Consider the following 27,750-nt stretch of genomic DNA (forward strand, 5'->3'; position numbering starts at 1 on the left):
CAATGTGCTTGGAAATAGCAGCCAATAAAGGTGTAGTTTATGTCTATGAACAGTGAACACCCGTGTGCACACCTGTGTGGATCAGCGTGCTTGTATTCAAAAGGTTTCCCCATGTAATGGTCTGTTAGATCACAGGTGTCCAATTCCAGGCCTCGAGGGATGGTGTCCTGCAGGTTTCAGATGTGTCCTTGATCCAACACAGCTATTTCAATGCCTAAATTACCTCCTCAACATGTCCTGAAGTTCTGCAGAGGCCTGGTAATGAACTAATCATTTGATTCAGGTGTGTTGACCCAGGGTGAGATCATGTACTGCAGGGTTTAGATTGGGGCGATCGTGGCTCAAGAGTTGGGAGTTTACCTTGTAATCAGAAGGTTGCTGGTTCGAGCCCTGGCTCGGACAGTCTTGGTCGTTGTCTCCTTGGGCAAGACACTTCACCCGTTGTCAAAGGGCCCAGTGGCGCTAGTGTCCAGCAGCCTCGCCTCCGTCAGCACGCCCCAGGGTGGCTGTGGCTACAATGTAGCTGCCATCACCAGTGTGTGAATGGATGGATGACTGAATGTGTAAAGTGCTTTGGGGTCCTTAGGGACTAGTAAAGCGCTATACAAATGCAGGCCATTTACCATGTTACACCAGCCCTCGAGGCCTGGAGTTCGAAACCCCTGTGCTAGAGGGTGTGGGGAACCATAGCCCCGTCCCACAGGGCATGAAGCAGGCATGGATCCAGGCCCCAGACACCCAGAGGCCCGAGGGCCCCGGAGTCCCCAAACGGGGTCCGACTGAGCCACGGGCGCCAGGCCCCGCCAAGCAGCCACCGGGAGTGAGCCGGTACATACCTGAGCGCCCAACCCCGGACACCAAGAAACACCAAGGCCTGGGGGCATCAGCTACTGGCAGGGAGTGTGGTGAGGGGAGATAGGCCCCTATACCTGTGAGCACGGTGAGCACGCTATACAGCGTCCAGAGGACGGTCTGTGTATTCAACCTCACCTCTGGCGCTGGTGCCCACCTCTCAGTTTTAATTGCATGTTGAGGGTTCTCGGGAGGGGCCAAGCAGACACCGGCTGCTCTCTGGCAGGAACCACCATGCCCTCCCATGTTTTAAATGCATTTTAGAACAGGATGCAGCAACACTACATATGAGCGGGCGGAGGGAGGTTTGGGGTCTTCACTCACTCCCGTTCTGTTAACCGTCGGATTGGGGTCTGGGATGCGGGGCCTCCCTGCTATTGCAGATAAGGAGGCAGCCTGCTTTCCTCCACCCCAGAGAGAAGGGCTAGATCTCCTGGGTCTGGGTATGGTTTGCCCCTCTAGGGGCAGGGGTACCCGGACCTGGGATATAGAGTATTTTTGGGGAGTGTGAATGTGTGTACAGTGTCTATTTGTGTCTGTCTCCATGGCGGGTGAGTGCCGAGTATTCATTTGTGTATACGGGGGTGGGAATGCACGTTTGTGTCTGCGTGCGCCTGTTCGTCTGTGTCTATAAGTCAGGTTGGGTCTTAGACTCCACCTCTCTGGGAACATCTCAGGCTCTCCGAGGTATGGAGGCCTATCTCCCCTCACCACACTCCCTGCCGGTGGCTGACGCCCTCAGACGTTGGTGTGTTGGTGGTTCTTGGTGTCTGGGGCTGGGCGCTCATGTATGTACTGGCTCACTCCTGGTGGCCGATTGGCGGGGCCTGGCGCCTGTGGCCCGGCTGGGCCCCTTCCGGTCCACTCTGGCACAGCTGGCTGCCGGCAGAGCCCGCTGGCATGTCACTGCAACCCCCTCTGGCCTCTGCTCCATGGCAGCTGGGTGACCTATCGTTTGGGGCTCTCCTCATCTCTGCCCAGGAGGGTGGCACGGTTGCCCCCCTGGTGGTCCTCCTTGGGTCCTCGTATTCTGGGGCCTCTGGATGTCTGGGGCCTGGATCTCCTCTATGCCTGCTTCATGGCCTGGGGGACGGGGCTATGGCTCCCCACACTCCCTAGCAGATCGTTACATGGAGAAACCTTTTGAATACAAGCGTGCTGATGCACACAGGTGTGCACACAGGTGTACACACGGGTGTTCACAGACACAAACTACACCTTTCTTGGCTGGTACCTCAAAGCACATTGTGCGCTGTCTATATTGCGTGCTGCACAATAATATGTAATACTTACTATCTACTATTATCTACTGTTAGCTAGTTTATTGTGATGGTGTTGTATTTATTATGTTGCTCTTTCTTGTTTGTTTTCTCTTCTGTTTTTTCTTATCTCCACACAGGTGATCCAGGTGTTTTGTTTGTTTGTTTTTTTCTTCCCCCCTTTCTCACCATCTCTTCTCTCTCCTCTATTTTTCTTTCTCTCGCTCTCTTTCTTTCATTCTTTCTCCCTGTCCTATCCCCCAGTCATGTCTGTCCCGTCTGTAACAACCGAAAATCAAATACAATTAATACATAATTATAATAAAGGTCAATCAAATGGACCAATATGGCAAGGCCATGATGATCCAACTGGTAAAGTAAATCCGTTTGGCATCTCTTTGCCTTCAGACAACAATTCTGATGGCTAAAGATCCAAACGGGACAGGCAAAAAAAAAAAATTGCACTTTAGAACAGCACACAGTAACATCACATATGAACGGGCGGAGGGAAGCATGGGTCTCTTTACTCCTCCGTTCTCTCTTTACCATTGGGGCTGGGAGAAAGAGTTGGCCATCTGATCGGGGTCTGGATGTGGGGCCTCCCTGCTGCTGCGGGACCGTGGGCGGTCTGCTTGTCTCCACCCCAGGGAAAAGAGTAATATCTCCTGGGTCTGGGTACCATCACCCCTCTGGGGTGGTGGTGCCTGGACCAGGGGTATAGAGTATGTTTGGGGAGTGTGAGTGTGTGTACAGTGTCCATTTATGTTTGTCTCCACGTTGGGCGAATGATGAGTATTTGTATATGTGTGCATGAGGATGGGAATGTACGCTTGTGTCTGTGTGCGCCTGTTCGTCTGTGTCTATATGTCAGGTCGAGTCTTAGACTCCACCTCTCTGGGAACAAATACTTTGTTTCTGCAGGTCATATTTTTCAGGTATACATTCAGGTGTATTTGTGTATTTATTTTTCAGAACACTTTTTACTTTTACTACCTACATGGTTTTCACTCTCTATATTTTCAAAACAGACATTAAGTTAGGTTTAAGTCTATCAAATATAGCTAGGTGTTTATAGTGGGGGGCTAAAGTGGGCCAGAAAGAGTGCAAGTGTTGTGAGATGTGGTTGCGGTTCTTGAGCATCTAGCTAGCCCTACAGAAGAGGAGTGAGGATAAAGGGAGTAACGTAGGATAAAGGGAGTAACGTTTTTTTTTGTTTTTTTGTCAAATAATTAGAAATGTGTCAATTTTATTAGCTCAACAAACACACAAACTGTGTGTCCAGCTTGTCACATATTTTGTTGCTAGGTAAAAAAACAACAACAGCTGCTGTATTTCCAGGTACAGAAAGAAGTTTCAAGATAAATTCAATAAGAGATGGAGAAAGACGTAAGAAAGGACAGACGTTAGATTTAGAGGTAAGGACTGCTCAGCGGCAAGAAATCTACTGTGTTTTGGTAAATTATGTATTTTCATGATGTGAAACATCCTGCACAACAAACTACGGTATAATTATTTTGTGTTATTTAAATGTTGAATGAAAATACTCTGTAGTCTTGTGCAGAATAATCAGGTTAGCTGCAAGCTACTTTGGTGAATTCACAATAAAAGAGTATGTTGGACAATTACATTTAAATAATTTGCAAAGAAGCTGATGATGCTTAGATTAATTGTGCCAACTGTATATGGTCTAGTATGAAGACAACATGCAGTATACTGTCAGTGTAGGAAATGTAAATTAGCCAAGATAAAGAGCTCTACTGAGCCACTACAACCAATTGTAGGGTTCCCCTACCTTCTGAATCCCACTTTAACCCTTTGGTGTAGAGAAAAACTTTAAAATTCTCCTCCACTGCTTGTGTCCTTCATAAAAGATTCAAGCTCAGTGTATTAGATAGATATATAATTTAGATGTGAATAAATTTTGTATTCTGAGTACCAATATTATTTTATTATCATATAAATAGAGCACAAGGTTAAATTATGAAGGTTAAATTATTATTTGCATGTTAGAATCTACTAATATCTAGTGACATCTACTACTAGCTCCTTTTTACTCAAAGTAAAAAAGAGCTACTCTTTACTTTAAGTAAACAGACATTTTCAATTTTATTTGAGCAAAGAAGTTGATTCTGTACTTTAGCGTTTACTGGAGTATTTTTTAACACAGGTGGCCTGTCTGTGCTTCTACCTAAGTAAAGAATGTCTGTATTTTTGCCACCTCTACCGCACTGTGCAAAAACAGTTTGGTTGTTATGTGTATTGAACTTTTTGAAATGTTGAATTTGAAATTACATGCCACTTTAAGTAACTGTTTATCCTTGAAGTAATGCAAGCATAGCTTTACATCTGAACCGTCACAGGGATGAGAGGAGAACAGGATGTGTGCAGGTGGTGTCATGTGGTTACTTACATAACAGTCTCTAAAAGGACCAGCTCATAAAAACCTGGCATCTCTTAACAATATTTTATAATAAAATGCCAATCAGATTTAATTATAATTCATTCATAATTCACAGCTTTGAACTTTTCTAGCGTCTAACTCAGTTGGATGTGTATTTAACCTGCTAGTACACTGGTAGGCCTACAAAGTCAAAGTTGCACCAGATAATCTAAATAAAAGTGGTAAGTCATACTTGCAGGGGTGGATCTAGAAAGGTGGCATGTGCCACCCCAAAATGATCCCTTGCCAGCCCTAGTGCCACGAGATAACTTACCAACGTGTACATAATAAGCTAATACTCTTGTGTGCTATAGGCTACAGTGTACACACCTACTTACTGTTTTTTGTTTGTTTGTTTTTGTTCAGCCTGCGTCTGTTAATTAATTTGTGTTAATTAATTACAGCTCAAACGGCGAAAAATGCGCGTGCTCTTTGCCAGCCCGTTCCCAGCCTGTAACCAGCGCGCTATGCTGTTAAGGGCGATCATTGGTTAATGGTAGTCATATGACTGATGCAAGCCAGTCCTTTTATTGAGCAAAACTGTGATTAATAGTTAAATATTATTGTTGAGGGGCACAGACAGGACTCCACACACACACATAGTGCCTTGTCTTAGAACCATTGGGGGGTTTTACGGTGGGAGGTGCTTGTGTTGTGTTGTGTTGTGTATTGTAACACTTTGTCAATAAATAGCTGCGAGGAGAGCTGCTCTTTGAAGGATTTGGGCTAGAGACAGGTGAGGAGCATTGCTCCACTGCCTGGTTCTGACCAAAGCTCTCCCTCGCTAGCGAGTTAAAGACCGGTTGAAGATGTTCTGTTTTGTCTTGTGTTCTTCATGAGGAATAAGTCTCTAAACTAGCGGGGCCTGTGGAAACACAGACCCAACACTTTTATTACCAAGTTGAACCTGCCAATTAGTTTTGGTATGAATTACTCTTCCAAGATGAAGAGCATGCTTAGATGTCCTAACTAGGCCTTCCTATTTTTTTTTTACTTTCACAGTGCACTGAAAGTTTTGTTTGGTCATGCAACTGTTAGGATGCCTGGGTCGTTGACCCAGGGTTTTTGAGTTTATTATTATTTATAAATTCTAGTCTTTGGTTTCTTTGTTAGAGTTCTGTCTTTTGGTTTATGTCTCTGTCTTCTCTAGTCGCTCTGTCTCCCCTGTCAGTTATATCCCCTTGTCTAGTTCGCGTCTCTGTGTATCCTTAGTTGCTATATCCCCGTGTCCAGTCAGTGTCTGTGTTTGCCCTGGTCCCACGTCTCTGTTCCCTCTGTAGTGCCTGCATGTGAGTCTTTGTCTTTTGTTCAGTCTGTGTTTTGTGTTTCCTGTTTTACTTTGAAGATCTTTGTCTCATCTCAGTGTGTTCAGTTTACGCTTCCTTGTCTCGTCAGTTCTGATTTGCCCCAGCTGTGTTTCCCTCCTGTTACCCATTCCCTGATTGCTCCCTCTGTGTATTTAAGCCCTGTGTTTCTTTGTGTCTGTGTCGCGATCTACCGTTTACTTAGCTGTGTGTTCTGTCAGTCCTCCGGTTTAAGTTGATTTTGAGTTTTTCCAGTTATGTTATATTTTGAGTTCTATATTAAAGCTGTTTTGAGTTCACGACTGTCTCCGGAGTCTGCACCTTGGGTCCTATTCCTGTCTGCACACAGCCACACATAACAGCAACATGCAGCACTTGTACATAAAAGGCCAAAGCAGACTGTACTTCCTCAGGAGGCTGAGGTCCTTCAACATCTGCAGGAAGCTCCTGAGGATGTTTTATCAGTCGGTGGTTGCAGGAGTACTGTTCTATGCTGTTTTGTCCTGGGGGAGCAGCACAGCAAAGAAGGACTCATCCAGGCTGGAAAAACAAATCAGGAAGGCTCTGTGGGGAAATCCTCTAGTTGAAAATCCTGTTTAAAAAAAGCACTTGGGACAATTGTGTTGGTGACAGCTTTTGTTATAATATCAATAATATTTATATGAATATGGGATACTGTTACATGTTAGACTTTTGTGGAATATGGAGACACTCCTGGCATTATGTGAGCAAAGTGAGACTCATTTTTTAGGGTTGGTGGAGATGAGTGTGAAGATCCAAACAATCCCTGTCAGTGATGGAGAAGCTTTGATGAAAATATTTGGTAAAAAGTTCACCAGCATGAAGGAAATGAAGTTTCAAACTTTCCTTAGGAGGAGCCCAGCACGCCTGCTTAAAGAATAGTAAGTGTGGCGATGTGGATGCTTGCAGCGACTGCTGTATAGAGGCCATCCTGCTACACATGAAACACATCAGAGTCATAATTGTTATTTTAGTCAGGTGTTTGTTTATTATCCTTATTGTTTTATCTGGGACTGTTTGCAGACATCTCAGAGAGAGGAGACACCAGCATCTGAACAGAGACTCAAACCAGCAACCTGCAGCTCCCTGCTTGGCTGCTCCAGTTTTCTCCTCACTCATGTTTCAGCTGAAAGAAAAATTTAAAGATGCCGAGGAGCAGCTCAACAAAACCTTAAACGAACTGAAGGCAAAAGAAAAAGAAAAGAAAGCCGAGGACAGGAGGGGATTCTGGAGCAGACTGCTGAGAAAGAACTGACCCAGCAGCATCAAGTTTGAGGAGATCAATAGTTTCTTCCTCCTTCCCCCTCTCTCCACCTTTCTTTCACCCCATCCTTCTTCTTGGGACGTTTGCTTGTTTTTTAAAAACTCTAATCTAAATACATTTACTGAAATACACAAATAAAATTGCCATAACTTGACCTCATGTTGCCTGCTTCTTTTCTTGTGTGTCTGTGGATGTAAAACAGTAACACACTTTCTGCTCTGTGTCTTTAATTGTAAATAAATGCAATATGTTTTCATTTTAAAATGCAGTGCAAAAAACTTCTGCTCTAAATCTTTTTTTTTAGCAAAAAGCTTTTTTTTGCCTGTTGTGGAAGTTTTCCATTCAAATAAAGCCTGCAGACGAGCGGTGAGCGGTAGCTAACATTCTTTAATCAAAACACAAAGAACAGACAACCAAGCTTGATGAAGTCCCTGCATGACCGCGGGACAGACGGTCAGCAGAGTCTCCCTGAGCCTAGCATGGCTCTCAGTTAAATACCTTCTCCAGGAACAAAAGGCAGTACGCAGCTGTTTCACACCTTAAGGTTCACACTCCCTTGCTACCTCCCAGAGTCCTCAAAGAGACAGAAGATTCTTCCTGTGGAGTTGTCTGCTTCCCCCAACTTCCCTACTTCCCTACTAAAAATTCCCAGGGCCTCTCCCCTGGAGTAGCTTCACTCCAGGCCCTGTAACCCTGTCAAAAGAAAAAAAACATTTGCCAGCGGTGTGTCCTGCTGTAAATCATGTGATTAGATCCCACGATTAACCCTTTGCTGTGGAAAAAGTGATGTAGATGTTAGCGCAGCGCATCTGTATGCACACTTTCTCACAGTGACATTTGCATTGTAAACAATACAAGGTCATGAATAACACACTGCTGGTAAATTCACAAAGACACAGAAAGTGGCAATTAAAAGGTTAAGTCAGCAAAAGCCCATGCAACATGTTGCTGTCATCTTTCTGCTCCTGTAAAAAGAAACATACATACATACATCCACCCTTTTGTCACTGTCTAGGTGGAGGTGCAATCTTGCATACTGGTGTCAAGTCAGTCAAGCTTTTGTCAGTCCAGTCAGTCCCCATTTTTTATTTGCTGACAGTAGAACCTCTCGTGACGCAATAAGTTTCTACTGCCAGCAATGACGCCATTTCAAAAAAGAAAAAAACAAATTGGACTGGATTACCCCGCTGAATCCTTTTTGACAGGGACTTGTTTTCTGATTGTCCCAAATAAGTGGCTTTCTCCCGAGCCCATTTTAATTTTGGAGAAGCTCACTTGCGATTGTTCAACATGTTGTGTAGCGCTTTTGATTCCGATCTTGCAGCCTGCTTGAAAAAGAGAAAATTGCCAAACACAAAATCTCAGTGCACTGTTAAAAATCAAAAAATATGAAGGCCTAGTTTTAGGGCTTGTCTAAGCGTACTCTCTTAGAATGATAGATCAAAACTGGCAGGTTCAAAGTGGTACCAAAAGAAAATGCATCAGTAAATCCCCAAAACTTTCATCCACAGGTCACACCTCACACAACAACAATATTCTATTAGATGATGAGTTTCTTCCCATGTAACCAGATGTGTGTCATGATAAGACCTCCCTCACACATCAGAAACAAGAAACTCAAGAATCTATTAGTCTCCACTCATCTGACCCCCCTGCAGCATTCTGTTCACCCCTGCTATGATTCAATCATCCTTCCCCAAAAATAATACTAGTTCACTAGTCTATGTATAACTTCTTAACCTACTAAGTGAACCGGACAAGATGATGTTAACAGAAATGCATGCTTAAAATACCGTTTGATCTTCATGAGCTTCATTGCATGTGTGTTTGTGTTAGTACGATTAATGCATTTTTCTGTTTGTGTAATTTTTGTGTACCTCTCCTCTTTGCGGTGCTCCAGACACTTTTCAATTCTCCACGTAAGGCAGTCGTTTTTTCTCCCCAGTTTCCTAAACCCAAATTTCATTTCCCACACTAAAACAGCTTCCTCCATGTCCTCCCCTGCTCCTTCCACTGTGGTCTCATCTCATCTCCCCCCCTTGCAGCAGTCCAGTGGGAGTCAGTTGTCCTGTGTTTTCCACTGTCTCATTTTGCCATTTTCTCCAAAAGTGGCAAATGTCCAACTCAGGCAGTCTTTTTAAAGGTCCATTCACACACAGTGAAGTTGCAGCTCGTTGGAAATGCACATCTCCATCCATCCAGTCATGATGATGCCATTTTTCTCCTTGCTGTCGCTGTCTTGCACAGCTGCTGCTGCTGGACCTTTTCTTCACTGCTCAGGATACTGCTGTGAGCTCTTGAGATCCATCTCGTTGTTCTGGAACTGCATTTCTTGTCTTCAGGGAGAGATTCTTGGAGCTTGTGTTCTCAGGGTGACAAACACATGGAAGTTAAGCTGTAAAACAATTTAGCCAAAACCTGGCTTGAGTGTTTCTAATGGTGTTAACCTATAATTTTCTTCCGACTGCTGCACGTGGAAAATTGATCCAGGTCTGCTCTTCACCTGCAAGTGACACACTGAGACATTTTGATCATTCTTCTCATTGCTTAAACAACACATCTCCCCTCTCTGGTTCTGAACTCCCCTTTCTTAAAAACCCAGGGAGATTGTAGTTGCCCTACATTGAAAAACACCAAACCCTCTTCCTATTTTATTGCTTATTTTTATCAACAATTCTGCTAATTTTGTGTGTGTGTTTCCACCCTAGGGGAGCTGGTGTACCACCTTCTCCCGCTAGTTGGAAACAACTTTTACACACATTTCTACACTCCTCTCTTTTTTTTTTCTTTTCTTGTTTTTGTTCCCAATTTTCAACATTTTTAACCCCATTTTTCTCTCGTTTTTACACACACATCAACTTTTCCCACGCAACCATTCTCTTTCATCTCACAACATACTTGCACTCACATTTCTTACCATACAGTCAAATATTGAGTTTTATCTCTGGCCGCTGGGTGAAACGTCCGCCGCTACTGGATCTAGATCCCATATTTACATTCAGAGCGTCCCCTGCAATGGCCTTCTTCCCTTCTCGGCAGAAAAGTGCTAAAATACCGTCACTCCGCACACTGTATTGTGCAGACGTGATTATCAACAGTGGACTCGAACCACCGTTCCCTGTGATGGACCGGTGTTTTTGCAATTACTTTCTGGCAGACGACTGCTTTTCTTTGCACAACACTGGAACCGAACATAAGCCTGGGGACTCGAACCCCAGGATTTTCCTTCCGGAGACTCGAACTCCGGAGCAACAAGCACTTCACGGCTCGGCCAGACAAAAAACTCCTCATGACTGTATACAAAGTTAGCTACAACTCACCCATCTGCAGGAGTCCCCTCAAAGTTGATGGTCTCGGTGGTGACTGAAACACGCGGTTCTGTGACTCTTCCATTTCCTTCGCTTCAACAGCTGGTAGGACAAAGGTACCTTTTCCCTCAGGGGTGATCAGCCCGTCCACGAAACCGTTGTTCAGCGACCACATGGACTATCCTGTCGACAACGCCATTTTGTTGTGGAAGTTTTCCATTCAAATAAAGCCTGCAGACGAGCGGTGAGCGGTAGCTAACATTCTTTAATCAAAACACACAAAGAACAGACAACCAAGCTTGATGAAGTCCCTGCATGACCGCGGGACAGACGGTCAGCAGAGTCTCCCTGAGCCTAGCATGGCTCTCAGTTAAATACCTTCTCCAGGAACAAAAGGCAGTACACAGCTGTTTCACACCTTAACACTAGAATTACTGAGCCTTTTTTCCCCTGGTGCAAGTCCCTACTACTAGATTTACTAGCCCTGCGCAAATTTGCGTAAATTCCACTGGCACTGCGTTGTCTTTACAGTCCCTGGCACAGCAGCTGCAGCAGCTTCAGCAGCCTGCGTCTGTGCTAATATTTCCTTGTGCTGAATGAATCGGCAACAAAGTTCCTGAGCTAGAAGACTCAGAAACAATCTTCTTTTGCCTGTCCACCCTGTACATGCCTTGTACAAAATGTAGGCATTCACCGTCGCCAGGTCCAGCATATTGTAGAAAACCGCTACTGGTCACCTGCGTGTTGCTGCTCTTACGGAATACATCCGCACAAGTTGAGGAAGTTCACGCCAGACTTTATTCACCGTGCCCCGTAATGTCGTTTTGCGCTGCAGCAGTCTGTGCGACAGTGACAGTGACGCAAAGAAATTGTCTGTTGTGACGTTTCTCCCATCATCCAAAATCGGCTCCATCAGCTTCATGACCACGTTCTCTGCCAGCCTCTCTCCCTTCTGATGACTGGGGTCTTTTCCCAAGTAAGCAGATGCACTGCAGACATATTTTGTGTCCAAGTCCGTGGCCATCCAGAACTTGATCCCAAATTTGTCTGGCTTGGTTGCGATATACTGTGTGAATGGACAACGAACCTTGGTAGGGAACAGCTGTTCATCTATGGTCATGTGTTCTCCTGGAGTGAAACTCTTAGCACAGTTCTCGTTGAAGCGTGTCCAGATGTCGGAGATCGCCGCAAATTTATCTGTTTTCACCCGTTCTGCCCGCGTGTCCTTGTCATCAAATCGAAGGTGTTGCATAATTGAAATGAATCTATCTCGGGGCATTGTCTCTTTGATTACTGGCACCAGAAATCTTTCTGACCAGCAATCCACAATGGCACCAACAGGACACATGATTGCTCTTACAAACAGGATTGAAATGAATGCCATCAGTTCATGAACTGACAAATTCCAGTCCAGCTCTGTTCTGTGGGCTTGATGGACCGTACACTCCCTGATGGTCTGCAGCATTCCCACGTCTAACAGGCAAAGGAAGCTTTGGAGCACACTTGTAATCTTACGCTGTCAGAAGATAAACAAATAGAGAATGGTAAATTTACATGGACCTCACTCTAAATGGGTTTATATAAAAATCATATGTAATATGGCAGTGACAAACCTTAGCAGACTCTGTGGGTCCAGCTTGCGCAGTGAAGCACGAGCGATTTGCTACTGCACTGGGCATTCCAATGTCCTCCTCTACCCACACAGTGCCGTCTTTTGCCTTGTGGCTCTGGCTGGGCTTCCCAGTACCACGGGGCCTCTTCTGTGGAGGCATGTTGGGTTCTTGTTCCGTCTCCTTTACAGATTCTTCTGAGGAGGTATCAGTGGCCTGCTGGACAAATGAAACCTCTCCTCCATCAGAATCTGCTTCGTCCATTTCCTGAAGCAAGGCCAAAGCCTGTTGCGCGGAGAGGTTCTTCCTGCGTGGCAGTGATACGGAGGCCATCCTGATGTGCGTTCTCAGAAATGCGAACAAGAAATGATTCTCCCGTCTGGGTCGGTCTGCTTTTATGCACAGCACTGTGCTGTAGTCAAGCAATGCCACTTCCTCACATACACAGTGACAATGGAACAATGGAAGATCTGTGCTGAGAGTCAAGGAAGGTGTGAATGTGTGTCTTTCATATTTGCAGGTCAGTCAATGTGTGGGATATTTTGTATAGATACGGCAGACATTTGTGAAGGTTGTAACACAGAGGTTTGGCCTGCCTTGGATCTGAGCAACTGTGAGTGAACAAATGCAAATGTGCCAGGCCTCAAGGGTGGTTTGCACAACAAAAGCTGGAGGAGAAACGAGCTGACGACCTGTGAAAATCTCAGCAGGGGTGATTAACAACTCGGGACTTGCACCAGAAAATAAAAAAGCCAGGAATTCTAGTAGGTGTTGGGTGGAGGGAAGTTACACAAATTTGCGCAGGTTTAGTAAATGTAGTGTTAAGGACCTTCTGAGGGCCTGTCGAGCTCTCCTGTAATAACTGCCTGTCTCCTGGAATCTCCTTCACGATCTTGAGACTGTGTGGGAGACACTGCAAACCGTCTGACAATGTCACATATTGATGCGCCATCCTAGAGGAGTTGCTACCAGTAATGACACTGACCAGTTCAAAACTAGTGAAAAAATCGTCAGAAAAGATGAGGTGGGAAAAAAAGTCCACCTGTAACACCATTCCTGTTTCGGTGGTTGTGTCATTGTTGCCCTCTCTAGTGCATCTGTTATTATAACACCAAAGCACTGATTAACAACTCTCCTCTAATACTTAACCGAGCAGATCAATATTCCACAAGTCTGACTGACTTTATGCTATACTCTGACTAAAATGTTTTCCTTTGAGTTTTTTGAGCAGTGTGTGTATAAAATTCATATCACACATCAGTGTGGCAGTAGTGTTATCTTTTATGTGTCTCCCTCATAAAAATCCTATTATACTCTCTGTATTGAGCTTAACAGAGATGAACACTAGACTTCATTAAATGCAGTAAGTCTTCTTACTCAGCAATAAAAGAAGTATACACCATGCATATCAAATTGATTTACATAATTCATGACTGATTGAATTTCAACCTCTAAAATTGTCCCAGACGCCACTAATGTCAATGTGAGGTGATGAAAAGGTCTCGTAGCTTATATTTATGGCAGGCATATCGAACGGAAACTCCAGGCTCTTTTTCTGTGCACCTCTTGACAACTTGGTCTTTGGGTTATTTTTACACCTTGAAACAACCCAAGTGCTACAGATCAGACTTGTGATGTGTTTTACTAATTGTAGCCTAGACAGTGTCCTCTCATAACCTCATTACAAGCAGTCTAAGTCACTGAAGCTAGAGCTATAATCCATCCATCCATCCATCCATCCAAACCCACTTATTAAATGAAATTATCACTTAAAAATTGCATTTTGTATTTACTTGGGTTATTTTTGTTTGTCTGACGAACTGAAATTTGTAAGGGAAAAATATGCAAAACACTAAAAAGTCAGGAAGGAGGGTAAACACTTTTCATGTACCTCAAACGATGCAAATATGTGAATTAAAACCCTTTTATGCAATGACTGATCAGTACAGTGTTTAGTGCAGCATTGTTCTTTTTATTGGTCCATTGGAAACACATTGTACAAGTTCAAGAAGCGCAAGAAGCATACACATGCTTTAGAGTTGTTAACAGCGTTCAAAAGATTTACAATGTCCAAAACATTCACCATCAAGCAACAATCATCTTACTCTCAAATCATCGTTCTCATAACTGCAACAAAATCTCAGCAGGCCGAGATGTAAAATAGTTACGAGTCCACACGTGACATTTAAAATAGTTCATGTCTTTTGTCTTTTTCATGTAAAGAATGTTAACAGTTTCATTGTTTCTTGATTGATTTCATACACAAGGGGTGAAATTCTAAAATTCAAAGCACAGTTCATGTGTGATATTCAAATAGGGTGAAAGTAAACGCAGCAAATATCTGTTGTCAGACTCAAATTGGCAGCACATGGAAAAAATTTTTCCAGTGGGTACCAGAATGCCCGGTTCCTCAGTTTAAAAAAAAAATGTTGTGTTTGGCTCAGACTAATTGCAGTTTATTACCACTTCACATTTCACAGGCTGCTTTAATTGGTGTGACAATGAATGACTTATTATTTAAAATCAAAATATGCTTATTAGACAGCCAAAAAAATAATGTTAATAACACAATTATATTCAGCCAGAAGCAGTGAAACAGAATGATTTGAAAGTGCATTAAAAGCTGAACTGATACAAATCAAGTACATATTGTTACATAACTTTATCTTTGATAGAAAAAAACAACAAAAGCACAAAGCTGTAGAGGTCACAGCATTCCCCACCTGACCCCAGGATGAAAGTCACAAGAGCACTGCTGACGTTGCTGTGTGAAGGTTTGCAGATAGCCCTCGTCTGAGAATCAGGTCCCAGAGTTTGTAAGAATTTAGTGAAACTTCAGTGAGAGCGCACAGAGTTCTCATATAACATTCAAAAGCAGCAGCATGGGAGGAAAATATGAGGACGTGTACCTTTAACGGACATCGGGTATTTATTTACATTCCTTAGACCTGGCTGGTGGGCCTGACCTCTTTCTATTGAACTGTGTACACACACGACACCACTGTGTGCTTGGTTTAAAAGACTCGAGGAACATTTTCCTCACGTACCTCTTGTTTCTTCCCTTTTAACAGTAAGTAATTTACATCACCAGTGACCTGCTCTTTACATCTTTACATGAAATCTGCCGTTTCTTCATACAAACAAAAACAAGAAAATCAAGAAAGTCTTATCCAAGTCACAAACATGGAAAAATAAAAAACCCAGTTGACTTTTACAGGATGACTAAACGTGATTCTCGAGGAGATTTATATTTGTTTCAGAAAGGAGGGGAAAGAAAATGATTACCACAATGATAAAAAGTGATCCACTATCCTGATTTCCAAGGAAATATTGCAATTCCAAGCAAGTTTAAGTGCAAAATGTCGATCAAGCAAACGATTTTAGAGACAGCCTCTTCTTATCTTGAAATCACAGACATAGACATAAAGCTCGAGTGGCAATCAGTAAATCACTTCCAAGCTTTATCGACTCGGCTAAGTAGAGTTGCTGGCATCGCTGTGTTCTGCAGGTTTCTCTTTTTCTTTTTTTAAGTCACCGCGTAACCATAGCTTCCCTTTGATGCTAGTGGCGGTTACACCGTGTGCTCAAAAAGGTGCTGACACAGATGAATGCAGTTTAAGTAAATGATTAAAACTAAATTCAATAGTCCTTAATCCCTGGTTTTAATAGCATTGGTAGTGGGTTCGTCTTAATGTGCACACCTCTTTATAAATCCAAACATTTGCTGTTATTGGCTTCAAATATTAGATCTTGGAGACCTCATACTACTTTGTACCATCCTGGAAACTAATGAACATTCATATTTCATAGGACACAGCTACCATCCAGAAAGCCAGAGAGCACTCCTTGTAAATATTGCATAGACTTTTACTGGGCCCATTAGGTCGGGATTAAATTGTGTTTAAATAAATTATTATTATTCCATTTTGTTTTATGTTGTGGGGGTGCGAATTTAATACCCTAATAAATTCTTGACAGCATGTGCAGCCTGTCAGCTCTACGCTATTTTCCTTTGTGTGATTATTTTGCATGTAGAGCCTGAAGCGTCCTGGATAGAAGCCTGGCACAATTACAAGATGTAGATTTAAGTAGTAGCTAAATGAGTCAGTTTATTCCAGAGCAACTTGTAAATAGCTGCATTCACTGTATGAGTGCATGAATGAAACCACAGCGATGAGTGTTTCAAATGAATATCAACTAAGGCATAATGAGGGCACTTGTTGCGACTAATACTTTCTCAGTTTGTGAAGTCTTCGTTAAAATAAAACCTGCTTGTGTCTTAGGTGTTATATGTGAAATTCAGCCAAATGTAGCCACCAACTCTCCGTGTAACACTCTCCTGAAAGAGGTTTTGTTTCCTGTAACACCTTTTTCACACAACAAACGAGGTTAATCCTTTGAGTGTAAGGCACTCAGCCTTCACAACCAACACAAGATAAACTCTGTCTCAGATGAACAGATACGAGCAAAGAGAAAAAGCTCATTTTTCACATGGCTTTTTGCAGACAACAATTTCCGATCGGATCATTACCACAGAGCCCGTGTGCATTCTCACAGCTGAAAGGCAAAGGCAAAACCAGACATGGCAGAGATGAGAGTACATCAGGCTAATCTTGTTGGCTGATATGCTGAGAAGGCAGAGTTGTGACAAGAATTTGCCCCGTAACCTGAAGGTTACCATTACATTAACATTAACATTAATGTACATATTGTACATATTGTACATATTGTTAATTAACATTAACAATATGTACAAAAACAAGTACAAAAAATAACATAAATATGGTGGCGTAAGATAATTGCACCGCCATGCCCGTGGTTTTCTAACAGCAGGATCAACATTTATTCTGGTGGCACTAGAAGCAAATCACATTAGAAATGACACTGACTTCATCTGAGACCTTAGGGGAAAACTGCACTATACACATTAAAAGGAATTAATAATTAATACCTATTTAGGGGCAGGATTGAGGCTGTAATGACAAAATATAGCGGGTACTAAGAAACAATGGTGGAATACAAATGGGGCTGTCCACAATATCCCAGAAAACCACCAGTAAATGAAAGGCATATATCACAAGGCTAAAAACATGTCGAAATCATGTGCCTGCAGCAAAACTTCACAGGAAGCAGCAAAGGTGCATTAATGTGACCAACTCACATCATTATCGACTGATGGCAGCCTGCTGTACAAGCAGCTTCAAATAAACTGTTTATGAGTTTGTTACACTTTGTGGTGTTTTGGACATTTTGACATTGACTGTGTTCATTGCACCACTGTAACAAAACGTACAGTGGTGCAATGACGTATGACGCCTTTTGTATGGCCTGCTTTAACAACGTGCTAACCTTATTTACAATCAATATTGTATGGATGTAATAATGATGCTAAAGATACAGAGGGCTGTATCTTGATTATGATCACCAGTCTATACTTTCATTGATGTAACTGGTTAAAATCGATACCAATCTTTTCTTTTTTGTCCAAACAGGTTTGGCTGGTGAAATTAGGCACATTCGTCGTTACACCTTGTGTTCTCGCAGATCATTAAAACCCTTTAACCAGTGAAATGCCTCCAGATGTGGGCATTCGTTTCATATGACTTGCCTTCAACATATTTTAAAAGGATGGTTGCCGACAATTACAAACTGTCTCCGTGTGCATTTCATATACAGGAGAAGAAAACTTTAAAACTTCACATTTTCGTAGTCCCAGCTGTTCCCCTAGGAACACCATGTACAGCTTAACTATACAATAAACTTTACAAAGTATAGTCTATACAACAGATGCCAGGCAGGTAGCATTATTGGCTTTCAGCACAGAAACAGCAAATATCACAGAGACTAATAAATAATGTTATTTACAACTGCCTCCAGTTGGAATTTTCCTTTAGTTGCTCCTTTGAGTTTTAAATCAAGTGGTTACATTTCATGTAAGAGATGCTAAAGATATGCACAACCTAATTTAAGCAAGTTACAGTACCTTCACTCACAGACATTCACAAGAAACATTTGTCTTTTAGTTAGCTTATGGCTTCAAGTTACAGAAAGCAGTGAGCATGAGATTCAGCACTTCCGTGTGAGTCAGTTTGAATGCCCCAATACTGAAATATTGAGTTTGTTTTTAAAAAAGAAAACGGGTGACAATAGAGTTCCTGGTAACTGCACAGCAGATGTTGCATGAGATGACACGGTCATGCGTCCGCATGCTGGTTAGGTGGCTTTGAATGGAATGTGTTATATGCAAAACGAATGCTCAGAAGATATTTTTCATTTCATTATCAGTGCAACAGAGGCTACACTTGCTCCTGCTGCACAATATCCTTTCATGGGCAGAAATCCATTCCCACTCTTTTGCCTGTTTCATTATCCTGATAGAAAGCTCTCCTGGTTTCAGAGTCACAAGATAGGAATTACTGTGCAAGGCTGGATTCATTTTAGAGGAGGGCATTATGAAGGTTTTGTTTCTTGGTTCTGTTTGTTAAGAGCTGTCTGTGTCTCTTTCTGATCCTCTGAAGAGCAGTTGGAGACAGCATTAGCCATGATGCAGAACTTGCGCAGGAGGATCTCCCTGAGGAGCAGATAGACCCACGGGTCCAGGATCTGGTTGAGGGAGGCCAAGCGTATCGCCGTCAGAAAGAAGTTACAATCTAGATGGAAATCCTGATTGGAGGTGCGGTTTGATGCTCCCTTTGGATTACACTGATCGGACAAGACCTGGGTGGAGATCATCCTCAGCATCAGCACCTGAGGGGAAGATGTTTGGGCAGAACTTTATTTTTTTTCACACTAAGAGAATGAGGAGAAAGCATGCCATTAAGTGACAAAAGCTTTAATTTACTGAAGAAACAATCGCTGGTTGGAAAATAGTTTCTGATTTTGTGTACAGAAGCCTATATTTTACGTTCACTAAATCATATAACGGAAACACACTCTAACAACAGTCCTGTCGGGGAACGAGCAAAAACTAATTTTCACGGTTGGTCTCTGCTATCACAGAGCTGCGCCTTCTATTAATATCTCACTGGGACTGTTAAATATGTGACTGACAATGCATGATCTCATTGCGCACTATGCAGATCCCTAAACAGGACCCCTAAGTGGATTACCTCTTAATGGCAAAAGGCAGCAGCCTTTCAGAGAAAACGTGCATGACATCATTTATGTGAGGAGAAGATGGATAAAGATTTAAAGCTGTTTGTGACAAGTACTGACACAAACACATCAAAACTAATCAGTGTTTATTTTTAACATTACTTTAAGGGACATAACTATATGAAACTATGACAGCACATTGTTATAAAATATGCCTACGCAACTACACTGTAAGAAAATATATATCCTGCAGTCGCACGTGAAAAACATACCAGCAGAGGAGACCAGCATATAAGCAGGACGCACATAATCCCTAACAACTGGATGACGGTCTCCGTGGTGAGCCGTTCCCACTGCTTTGAAGACTGAGAAGTGCCTGATTTTGTTTTACACCGGGTAACTACGCCCCGGATCGTCACCACATTGCAGAAAAGTGTTATAAGTAGAGCCGAGATCCCGAGTATGGCAAAAGTGGTGGAGAAGAATCCATTTCCTGGGACTTTGGCATCAACCGTGCTGATGAAGCACCAGGTGCCCGGCCACTGCTGCGTGTATTCCCCGACCCCTGCTACGGGCAGCAGAGCAAACAGCAAAACAAGACCCCATATAACAGCTAAAATCTGCTTTGTCACACTTGTCTTCATGTGATTCGAGTACCAGTGCGGGTTAGTTATAGCCAAGGCCCTTTCGATCGCCATGGCACTCGCCATGAAGAGAGCGCACAGGCCAAAAGTTGTCATGCACACGCCAAAAAAGGCGCATAACTTGCCAGATTGGTCGATGTCACTCAAATTCCTACCAGATTGGTAAACTGAAATCACAATTGGACTAGTCAAAAGCTGCCCAAACAGGTCTGTCAGCGCCAGAGATCCAATGCAAAGCAAGAAGGACCTTTTCCTTTTATTTTCCTTCTTTCTGTAGGAGATGCACACCAGGATAAGAGCTAGCGAGTTTCCCACCATTCCGGTGATCATCATAGTTATAGGAATTCCAACTGATGCATATCCACAACTGGAATTATTTGTGCAATTGATTTGGCGCAGTGTCTTGGAGACGTTGACGTCCAGCATATCTTCTTCACTGGTGGTGTGCAAGCCCTCTAGAGAATCAAAGCTGAATCCAGTTATTGTTTCTAAAAGTGTACACTTATATACAGCTGTTACCCTGTGCGTATCGGTCTGGCATCATCTTGCGCTCCAAAGTGCTCCAACTGAATGCGATGCGTAAAGCGCGAGGTGTCCTTTAAACGCTGGAGGCGGGACTACTTCGGGTCCGGAGGAAGCCCATATTCTCACTGTGCTGTAATAACCACTGTCCTTATGTGTCTGGAATAAGGGCACAATAGGGACCAGACATCGACCCTCCGGTGTTCTGCCAAAAAGCGATCGATGTTTCTGTGCGGTTTTCTTTTGTGTCTAACATGTTTGCTTGTATTGGTAAACAGGCTTCAGGCGAAAGGATTTACAGGGGGTTATAACAAAGATAAAGAAATTAACTATCTTACAAGTATCTTTATGACGTTATAACAATGTACCCGCGTTATAATCCATCCGGTCCTTTTTAGCCAATTAAAATATCTTTTCAGACACAAGTTATGTTTGTTGCCTTTTTCTGTTTCCAGGTTGGCCAGACTCTCTTGAAAAATATATTTAATGACAATGAGAACTTTTACCTCGATAAATACAAGTCACTTTGCCAAAAACTGATTGGAGCTTCTATGTCTGATAGCCATGTTTGCCATATTGTAGGCCAGAAAGTTATTTACAGCATTTTAAATACCGGTGTTGTGATCCTCTGCCAAAAAGTGGTTTCCTGCATTTGCCAACAAATGATTGCCGGTATTTGAACTGTTGTAAATGAGTTGTTGGACTGCAATCTGTCAAACCTATCTCCCATGAATGATATCAAATCATTTTCAGGCAGAAATAACGTCACAAGATAGAAGCTGCAATCAGTTTTTGGCAAGTTGACTTTTATATGCCCTTTATTTATCTGGATAAAAAGTGTTTGTGGCATTAAACATGTCTTTTTTTCCCCAAGTGATCTGGCCAAAAGGGCATCAATAATGCAATAAAGATAACATAGTTCTATAAAGATATTTTAAGTAACCTGAAAGGACTAGTTTGATTATAATGTACATAAAGACAGTTGCATACAAAACTCTTGTGACGAGGAATTACTAAGTCAAAATGTTGTTATTAACTTACATATGGATTTTTTCACCCCAGAGGTGAAAATCTTCCACAAAGAACTCTTTACAATGTAACTGTTACATTGTAAAGAGTTCTTTGTTACAATGGTACAAATGTGTTGCATTGTAACACATTTGATAGTAGATATTCTATCAGTAGAATAATGTATTCCCCCATCAAAACAATTGATATCAACTCTGCACTGTCACCATTATGTGCCTATACTAAGAGACTTCACACTTTGCTAAACTGTATTTCAAAATAGACTAAGCAATTTTATCTTGTTAATTTATTTTAAAAAGCCATTTTATTGTGACATAAACAGCCTATTACATATAATTTCAGCATAGTCACAATTCAAATTTTACAGTTTTATTTGGATTTTTTAACTCTTGAGCTCCCAGCTTCCTCTCTCACCTCTGTGGGCTGTCTATCCTTCAAGCTCCTCTACCAGAGGCCTGGGAGCTTGAGGATCCTGCGCAGTATCTTTGCTGTTCCCAGGACTGCGCTCTTCTGGACCGAGATCTCAGATGTTGTTCCTGTGATCTGCTGGAGCCACTCGCCTAGCTTGGGAGTCACTGCAGAGTGCTCCAATTACCACTGGGACCACTTTTACCCTCACCCTCCACATCCCTCTCACCTCCTTTTTGAACATAAGATTTTAAAACCTGAGCTTTTTGTGTAGTCAGCACCCTATTATTATATTGCATTTCTTCAGCCATTTACTTTGAACTATCGTGTTATAGTTCGTGTTTGGTTCTTTAGTATGAATCTCACAAAATTTGAAATTAAACGTACTCTAATAATTGTGCGAGGAAATGGCCATTTCGTAAAAGAAGTTGACTATGTGGCCCAAATTCCTCTTTCCGGTTGTTTATTGCATTTAATATAATCTGTCAAGCCAATAAATGTTAACTAGACCAGTGGGTTTATTTTCCCGCTCCTGCACCCTTGAATAAATCTGTGGAACTTATCAACACAGACCATGACAGTGGCAAACAGCTTCACTTCCAAGACGATTGTTAATTTAAAGGGTATAACTTCGAGCTATAATGAGTTTTAATGAAGCAGCACTGCCATTGCTTCAGCTCAGATTACCAGCTTGGGCAACAACTGCCATCTGTTGACCACACTGAGTTCAGTGAAAAGACCTTATTAACGGTACAGAAAAAGTTATTGTAGATTGTTTTTTAGATTTACAGTAGTGTATATTAGGATGACATTTGGTGTTAATATTTGAAAACATGAAAACTTTCAGCCCATAGCCGAAGATCACAAAAGTTAAGATCACTTACTGTTAAGATGAGCTTTGCAAAGTGGCGACACAAAACAGAACCAGACCAAATACAACCCCCACTTCAAAAACATGTATATTTCCCCTCTTGACGAACTTCTACACATTTTCTCAAATACTCAAGTTTAGAATTAAGACAGCTTGACTTGACAACCCCAACTCCTCAACAAAACCTTCATATTAAACACAGTATTAACAGGAAGCAATGTTGACAGGATTTTATTTACACAAGTACATTTCAGGTATTTTAATCAGTAAAGACTGTTCTGCCATGTTACCAGAAATGTTACTTTTACTGCACTAATCTGGAGCAAAAAGGAAAAAAAAAAAAAAAAAAAAAAAAAGTGAATTAATTTGTTTCAAATTCAAAGAAATAATCAGCATGGAGTCCAAATATGCCACAATTACGTAAAAGGAAAAAAAAATTAAACCTAAACTGAGAAACCAAGAACGTACTTAAAACAAGCATTATCAAAAAGTAAAATACTTACCTTGAAAACACAAAATACAGGACATTTATCATCAAAATCAAACAAACAGGCCAAAATTCATAGCTAAATCACAAGTAGTCTAAATTGGTGCTGAAGAACTTCACCCTTACTTAAAAACCAAACCATTTAGTTGTTAGAAAAACCATTGGTGTCTCTTAGGGCCCCAAAATTAAAAAAGGACAGATTTTGCTCCGATTTCTTCAGAAACTAAGTGTACTGCCATGAAGATATTAAGTGGGTTTAAAATGGAATACAGCCTCTTGACACTATATTTAATTTTCATATAGGACCAAACATTTATGTTTATTGGAAACCTATACAAACACTCGTCACATATCGGGATGAATGTGGTTTTAAAAAGGGAGCTGCTGCCTCTCTTTCGCTGGGAGGGGTTTAAGACTTTTAATGAATGTATACTGAAAGGAGGGTTGGGTTTCTCTGTCTTTGTTTTTTTTGGCAACACAACATGCACTTCTACTAGGATTCCTTTTCTTGTATTAAAGACAGTAATAAAGTTATTTCTTTTTTGAACTGGAGCCAGAATGGGACGATCCCGAAGAGTGGCCACGCCGCCTGAAATCAAACAAAACACCATGGGAAGAACAAACAGGTTAGCACGCTTTACCATTAACACTCAGTTTATGCATAACCAAGTACAAGGTCAGAATAAATAAAAAGCGTTATAAACATGGCAAAAGTGTGAACGTATTTCTGTAAAACTGAATTCCCATAAGCCAGGCGACACATGGCTAACAACAATCAGTGCCATTGTGGTATTCCACAGAAACCCAAACCTTTCGGACGAACGCGATCTAGAACGCCTCCGTTTTCTCCCTCCAGATGATGACCTGGAGCGACTGCGCTTCTGTCTCCTCTCAGGTGAGGAGGAGGGGGAGCGGGACCTCTTCCGGGGAGAGGAGCCCTTTCCAGACCTGGAGCTGGATCTTTATGAGGAATAAACCAAGCAGTGAGGTCAGTAAGGTACAACAGGGTCTCACCAATGTGGGTATCTCTATCAAGCTTCTCTGATAAGGAGGGGATTAGGAGCACTTTGCTACGGATCACTGGTACTGAGAACATTTCACTCAAGATGCTGTATGTCTCATTGGTTGAGTGTACTTGGAATTACTTTAAATGTAAATAAAGAAAAATGTGCTTCTTTTTAATATAGTCCCAATAACTCAGTGGGTAAAGCAGGAGTAACTCCCGAGAGATGCTTGATAAAGACCCGAGATCTCTATTTACACGTACAAGCTAAAGTAAGCTTTAAACTCAATACTAATTGCACTCTCAGGCCTAATTGAAATTTAAGCCCACATAAAGTGACTGAAAACGATTTACTACATTAAACTTCCACCCTGACTTTCAATTTTTTCCCCTCTCAGCAGATAATTTGGGAAAAAAAAAAAAAAATCTCTGCCAAGTAAGAGCTAAGTAAAAGGACTGCTGTGGAGCTTTCTGCCCCACACATACACTCTCTAACGGGAGAGAGTGCATGTCACCTCATTCACCTGGAGCGGGACCTCGAGCGAGATCCAGATCTGGAACTGGATGAGCTTCTAGAGCGGGATCTGAAAGACAAAAAACACAAAACCTTTCCAATATTTTCTACACAAGGACAGAGCTATGCACGGTGGTTATGTGGAAATAGGCACAATTAACAGCAAGCTACTCTTAGGAAATACCTAAAACTGCCTCAAAGCATCGGCGAGTATTCAATATACCTACAGGGTGGCTGGAATTAAAGTAATGAAAACAGGAAAAACAACAATATCCTACACACACGGATCCCATATGAATGAATACAAGGTAAGGGTTTAGAAGAGGGAGGACAACAAATGAGCACAACAGGACATTTAATTGATGTTGATCAGTAAATCAGAAGAAGATTGAGCCGATACTGACATTTTGCCCGGAGTTACCCTTGACCTGTACCCTTTACCTGGACCTAGACCGTGAACTGGAGCTGGAGGAGCGCGAGGAAGAGCGGGATGAACCGGAGCGGCTGCCCTTTTTCTTAGCTGGCTTATCGTCATCGTCGTCACTGGCAATCAGGTCGTACTTTGACAGGTCACCATCTTCATCATCATCTTCCTCCTCATCATCCTGCAAAGGAAGGGTTTTTTTGTTGTTGTGCTTTTTTGTTTTTAATAAAATCATTTTATACTATCCAGCATTTTTTTAAATTTACAATCATCAATCTTACATCCAATTTGTATTTGGACAGGTCACCATCTTCATCCTCCTCTTCATCATCTTCCTCCTCCTCTTCCTCTTTTGGCACTTCCTTCTTTTCACTTTCTTTTGAGGAAGACGTGCTGTTGGTCTTCCCACGGTATTTTTTCTTTTTCCTACCAAACTGGTGGAATAAGAAACAGCACATCTCTATAAATCTGAACACTGCCAATGCCGACTTCCTCTGAAGCCAAAATCTTTCACTTGTCAAACATCAGAGCAGCAATCTTCGGGTACCAGATGACACCTACCTCATCATATTCACCGTCAGATTCCTCCCGTTCGATATATTCCACATTTTCTCTTTCATTGAACCCTCCACCGTAACCTGAAAGATTACATAAGAAAAAACCCGTCAATAACTGATGATCAAAGTAACAAACAAAAAAAATATTTACAGAATATACTGAGTTACCTGTTCTTTCTTCAAGCTTGGCATATTTGGGGGTGTTGCACATGTTGCACTCCGACCGTCTCGCCCAATTCACATTTCCACATCTTTACACACACAAGAAGGTGGAGGGAAATGCTGGTTAGAGTACTATTATATCCCAAAATCAGCAACACTATTTGTTACAACAATATCCCAGATGAAGGTGTCCACAAACAGCATCTAGTTTACAGCAAAGGTAGGCAAGTTAACTTCTAACTCGTGTGTGACATGTGGAAAATCTCATATTTCTGTGTCATATTGCCCGTAGCTTGTCAACCAAGTAAACTGGAGCTTGCAGTGTTACAAACTGTGGTTGCTCTCATTTGTCTGCAACAATGCAAACCATAAAATGTTGAGTGGTACTTTGCATATTCGAATTGCAAGTGTCAAATTTCTTGCAAATGTGTTACACCACAGACTCCTGTACAAAAACTCCTCTTTTATTATATCCGACATGGGACTCATTGTAAGTTCTTCTTAAATAATTTAGATTTATGGAAAGTGTACGTGGGATTTTTGCATATATGCAAAAGTGCCAAAGAGGACTGAGTCTTTTCTAACATTTTTAAAAAAAAGTACCAAACTTTTATCCGATGCTGGAGGTACAAGTTACGAATATAAATGAGAAAAAATATTTTTCTGGTATTTATCAGAACTTTTTGCACATTTTCAGCTATAATAGTGATTGGTAATTTGGACCCTGCCTCACTCGCGAATTATGAAATCTTTATTTCTTGCACTTTATAATGTACAAGTGAAAAACACAAATACCAAAGACACCTATCTGATATGGTGCCAAGACGTTTTTTGTGATGATATCATACGTTTTGCATTGCCAGTCATTCGCACTGAAGAGGCCTCGACTCTTTTCAGCGAGCGTTTTTCCAATCTCCGTCCCTCCCGCCTTCATCATCTTCGCTTCTGTAGTTTTTTCTGCATTAACAAATAAAGTAAATTAAACCAACCTATTTTAAATGATTATGCAAAGGATAAGGATTATTTGCATTCTTAAGCTTTACATAACAGCAATAAGAGACAGAAGGGGGACTCACCTCTACCACATCTGTTGCAACTTGTCCTTCTGGCAAAGTTCACATTTCCACATCTGCAAAAGCAAAATGTTATATGCAGGTAAGGCTTGAGCTCGTTCCTCACTCGCTTTGACATGTGTGAGTATGCTGCAGGCTGGTGCAGTTTATTCATCTTTCCATTAGCCTGTGCTCCTTCCTCAGACACCCTCTGTCACAAGCCTGAGCCGCGACAAATGCAGCAACTGTGTCCGTACGCATTTAACGGAGTTCACTGGAAACACGATACTGCTGACTCCGGATAAAGACTCTTCACTCATGACCACTTGGCCTCTACAACATCATAAACACCACCCATAACAGCAGCGAGTGCAACCACTCAACCCAACCCACGTTAGCTAACCACGGCTAGCGTGCTAAATAGCATTTCTGCGCCCAGGAGAAACTAGCACGCAATATCCCCCTTGCATTGATATTCTCCAGCATGTAAGCCTGAAACCGTGTTCATTCTGTTCTGTTCTAGGCCGAAATTGTGAGTGAAAGTGGTCCATTTTATTGAGCTGCTGAACGTTAGCATGAGTCACATGCTAAAAGGCCTACACTTGCTAACCTTGCTGTTAACAGCTGCACACTAAGCACCGGTCTATTGCTACACAGAGCCCCAAATACTGTGATTTATTCACTGTGTTGGAGTACGTACTTTTTATCCGGACATATCCAGTCCCCGTCGCTGACTCGAAAACTCTTTCCTGACATTTTAGCGACTTTAAGCTCTACCTACCCTCGCTGGCAGACTACGCTGCGTTCACCACTGTGTCCATGCAGCACAAGCTATCTCAACCCTCCCTACACTGCCACCTTCAGGCGCCTGCCGGTACTTATTTAAAGCCACTTCCTCCTGCTCTGAAAGTGGAAATTTATATA

The 27,750-nt window shown here is 42.1% G+C and overlaps 2 protein-coding genes across 3 annotated transcripts; both read right to left on the reverse strand.

Annotated features, from left to right (window-relative positions):
* Positions 1-14,009: 14,009 nt before the first annotated feature.
* ptger3 (prostaglandin E receptor 3 (subtype EP3)) lies at positions 14,010-20,382 on the reverse strand. The gene is made up of 2 exons (XM_084953968.1): positions 19,426-20,382; positions 14,010-18,805 (listed from the first exon to the last, which is right to left on the reverse strand). The coding sequence occupies exons 1-2, from the start codon at positions 20,221-20,223 to the stop codon at positions 18,509-18,511; spliced, it is 1,095 nt and encodes a 364-aa protein (XP_084810094.1). The 5' UTR covers positions 20,224-20,382; the 3' UTR covers positions 14,010-18,508.
* A 2,460-nt stretch (positions 20,383-22,842) lies between these two features.
* Positions 22,843-27,683, reverse strand: zranb2 (zinc finger, RAN-binding domain containing 2). 2 transcript variants are annotated; one of them, XM_084953786.1, is made up of 10 exons: positions 27,527-27,682; positions 26,851-26,903; positions 26,623-26,731; positions 25,781-25,863; positions 25,617-25,693; positions 25,337-25,489; positions 25,073-25,236; positions 24,642-24,701; positions 23,925-24,074; positions 22,843-23,703 (listed from the first exon to the last, which is right to left on the reverse strand). In XM_084953786.1, exons 1-10 carry the CDS (start codon positions 27,580-27,582, stop codon positions 23,646-23,648), a joined length of 963 nt encoding a protein of 320 aa, XP_084809912.1. In that variant the 5' UTR covers positions 27,583-27,682; the 3' UTR covers positions 22,843-23,645. The 2 variants fall into 2 exon arrangements, with proteins under 2 accessions (XP_084809912.1, XP_084809911.1); XM_084953785.1 differs by having other exon boundaries at positions 22,843-24,074; positions 27,527-27,683.
* Between the last annotated feature and the right edge of the window lie 67 nt (positions 27,684-27,750).

The sequence above is a fragment of the Perissodus microlepis genome, chromosome 15 (genome assembly GCF_051167445.1).
Source record: "Perissodus microlepis isolate ML-2025 ecotype Zambia chromosome 15, ASM5116744v1, whole genome shotgun sequence".
Lineage (NCBI taxonomy): Eukaryota > Metazoa > Chordata > Actinopteri > Cichliformes > Cichlidae > Perissodus > Perissodus microlepis.

What these genes read in the sequence shown, in the direction of transcription:
- zranb2 (XM_084953785.1), bottom strand. Translation starts at nt 27,582, where the DNA reads ATGTCAGGAAAGAGTTTTCGAGTCAGCGACGGGGACTGGATATGTCCG. An exon ending in TTGCAACAGATGTGGTAGAG is followed by an intron (nt 26,732 to 26,850) that starts GTGAGTCCCCCT and finishes TTGTTAATGCAG; the next exon opens with AAAAAACTACAGAAGCGAAG. An exon ending in CTGACGGTGAATATGATGAG is followed by an intron (nt 25,490 to 25,616) that starts GTAGGTGTCATC and finishes TTATTCCACCAG; the next exon opens with TTTGGTAGGAAAAAGAAAAA.
- ptger3 (XM_084953968.1), bottom strand. Translation starts at nt 20,223, where the DNA reads ATGCTGGACGTCAACGTCTCCAAGACACTGCGCCAAATCAATTGCACA. An exon ending in TATGCTGGTCTCCTCTGCTG is followed by an intron (nt 18,806 to 19,425) that starts GTATGTTTTTCA and finishes TCTTCCCCTCAG; the next exon opens with GTGCTGATGCTGAGGATGAT.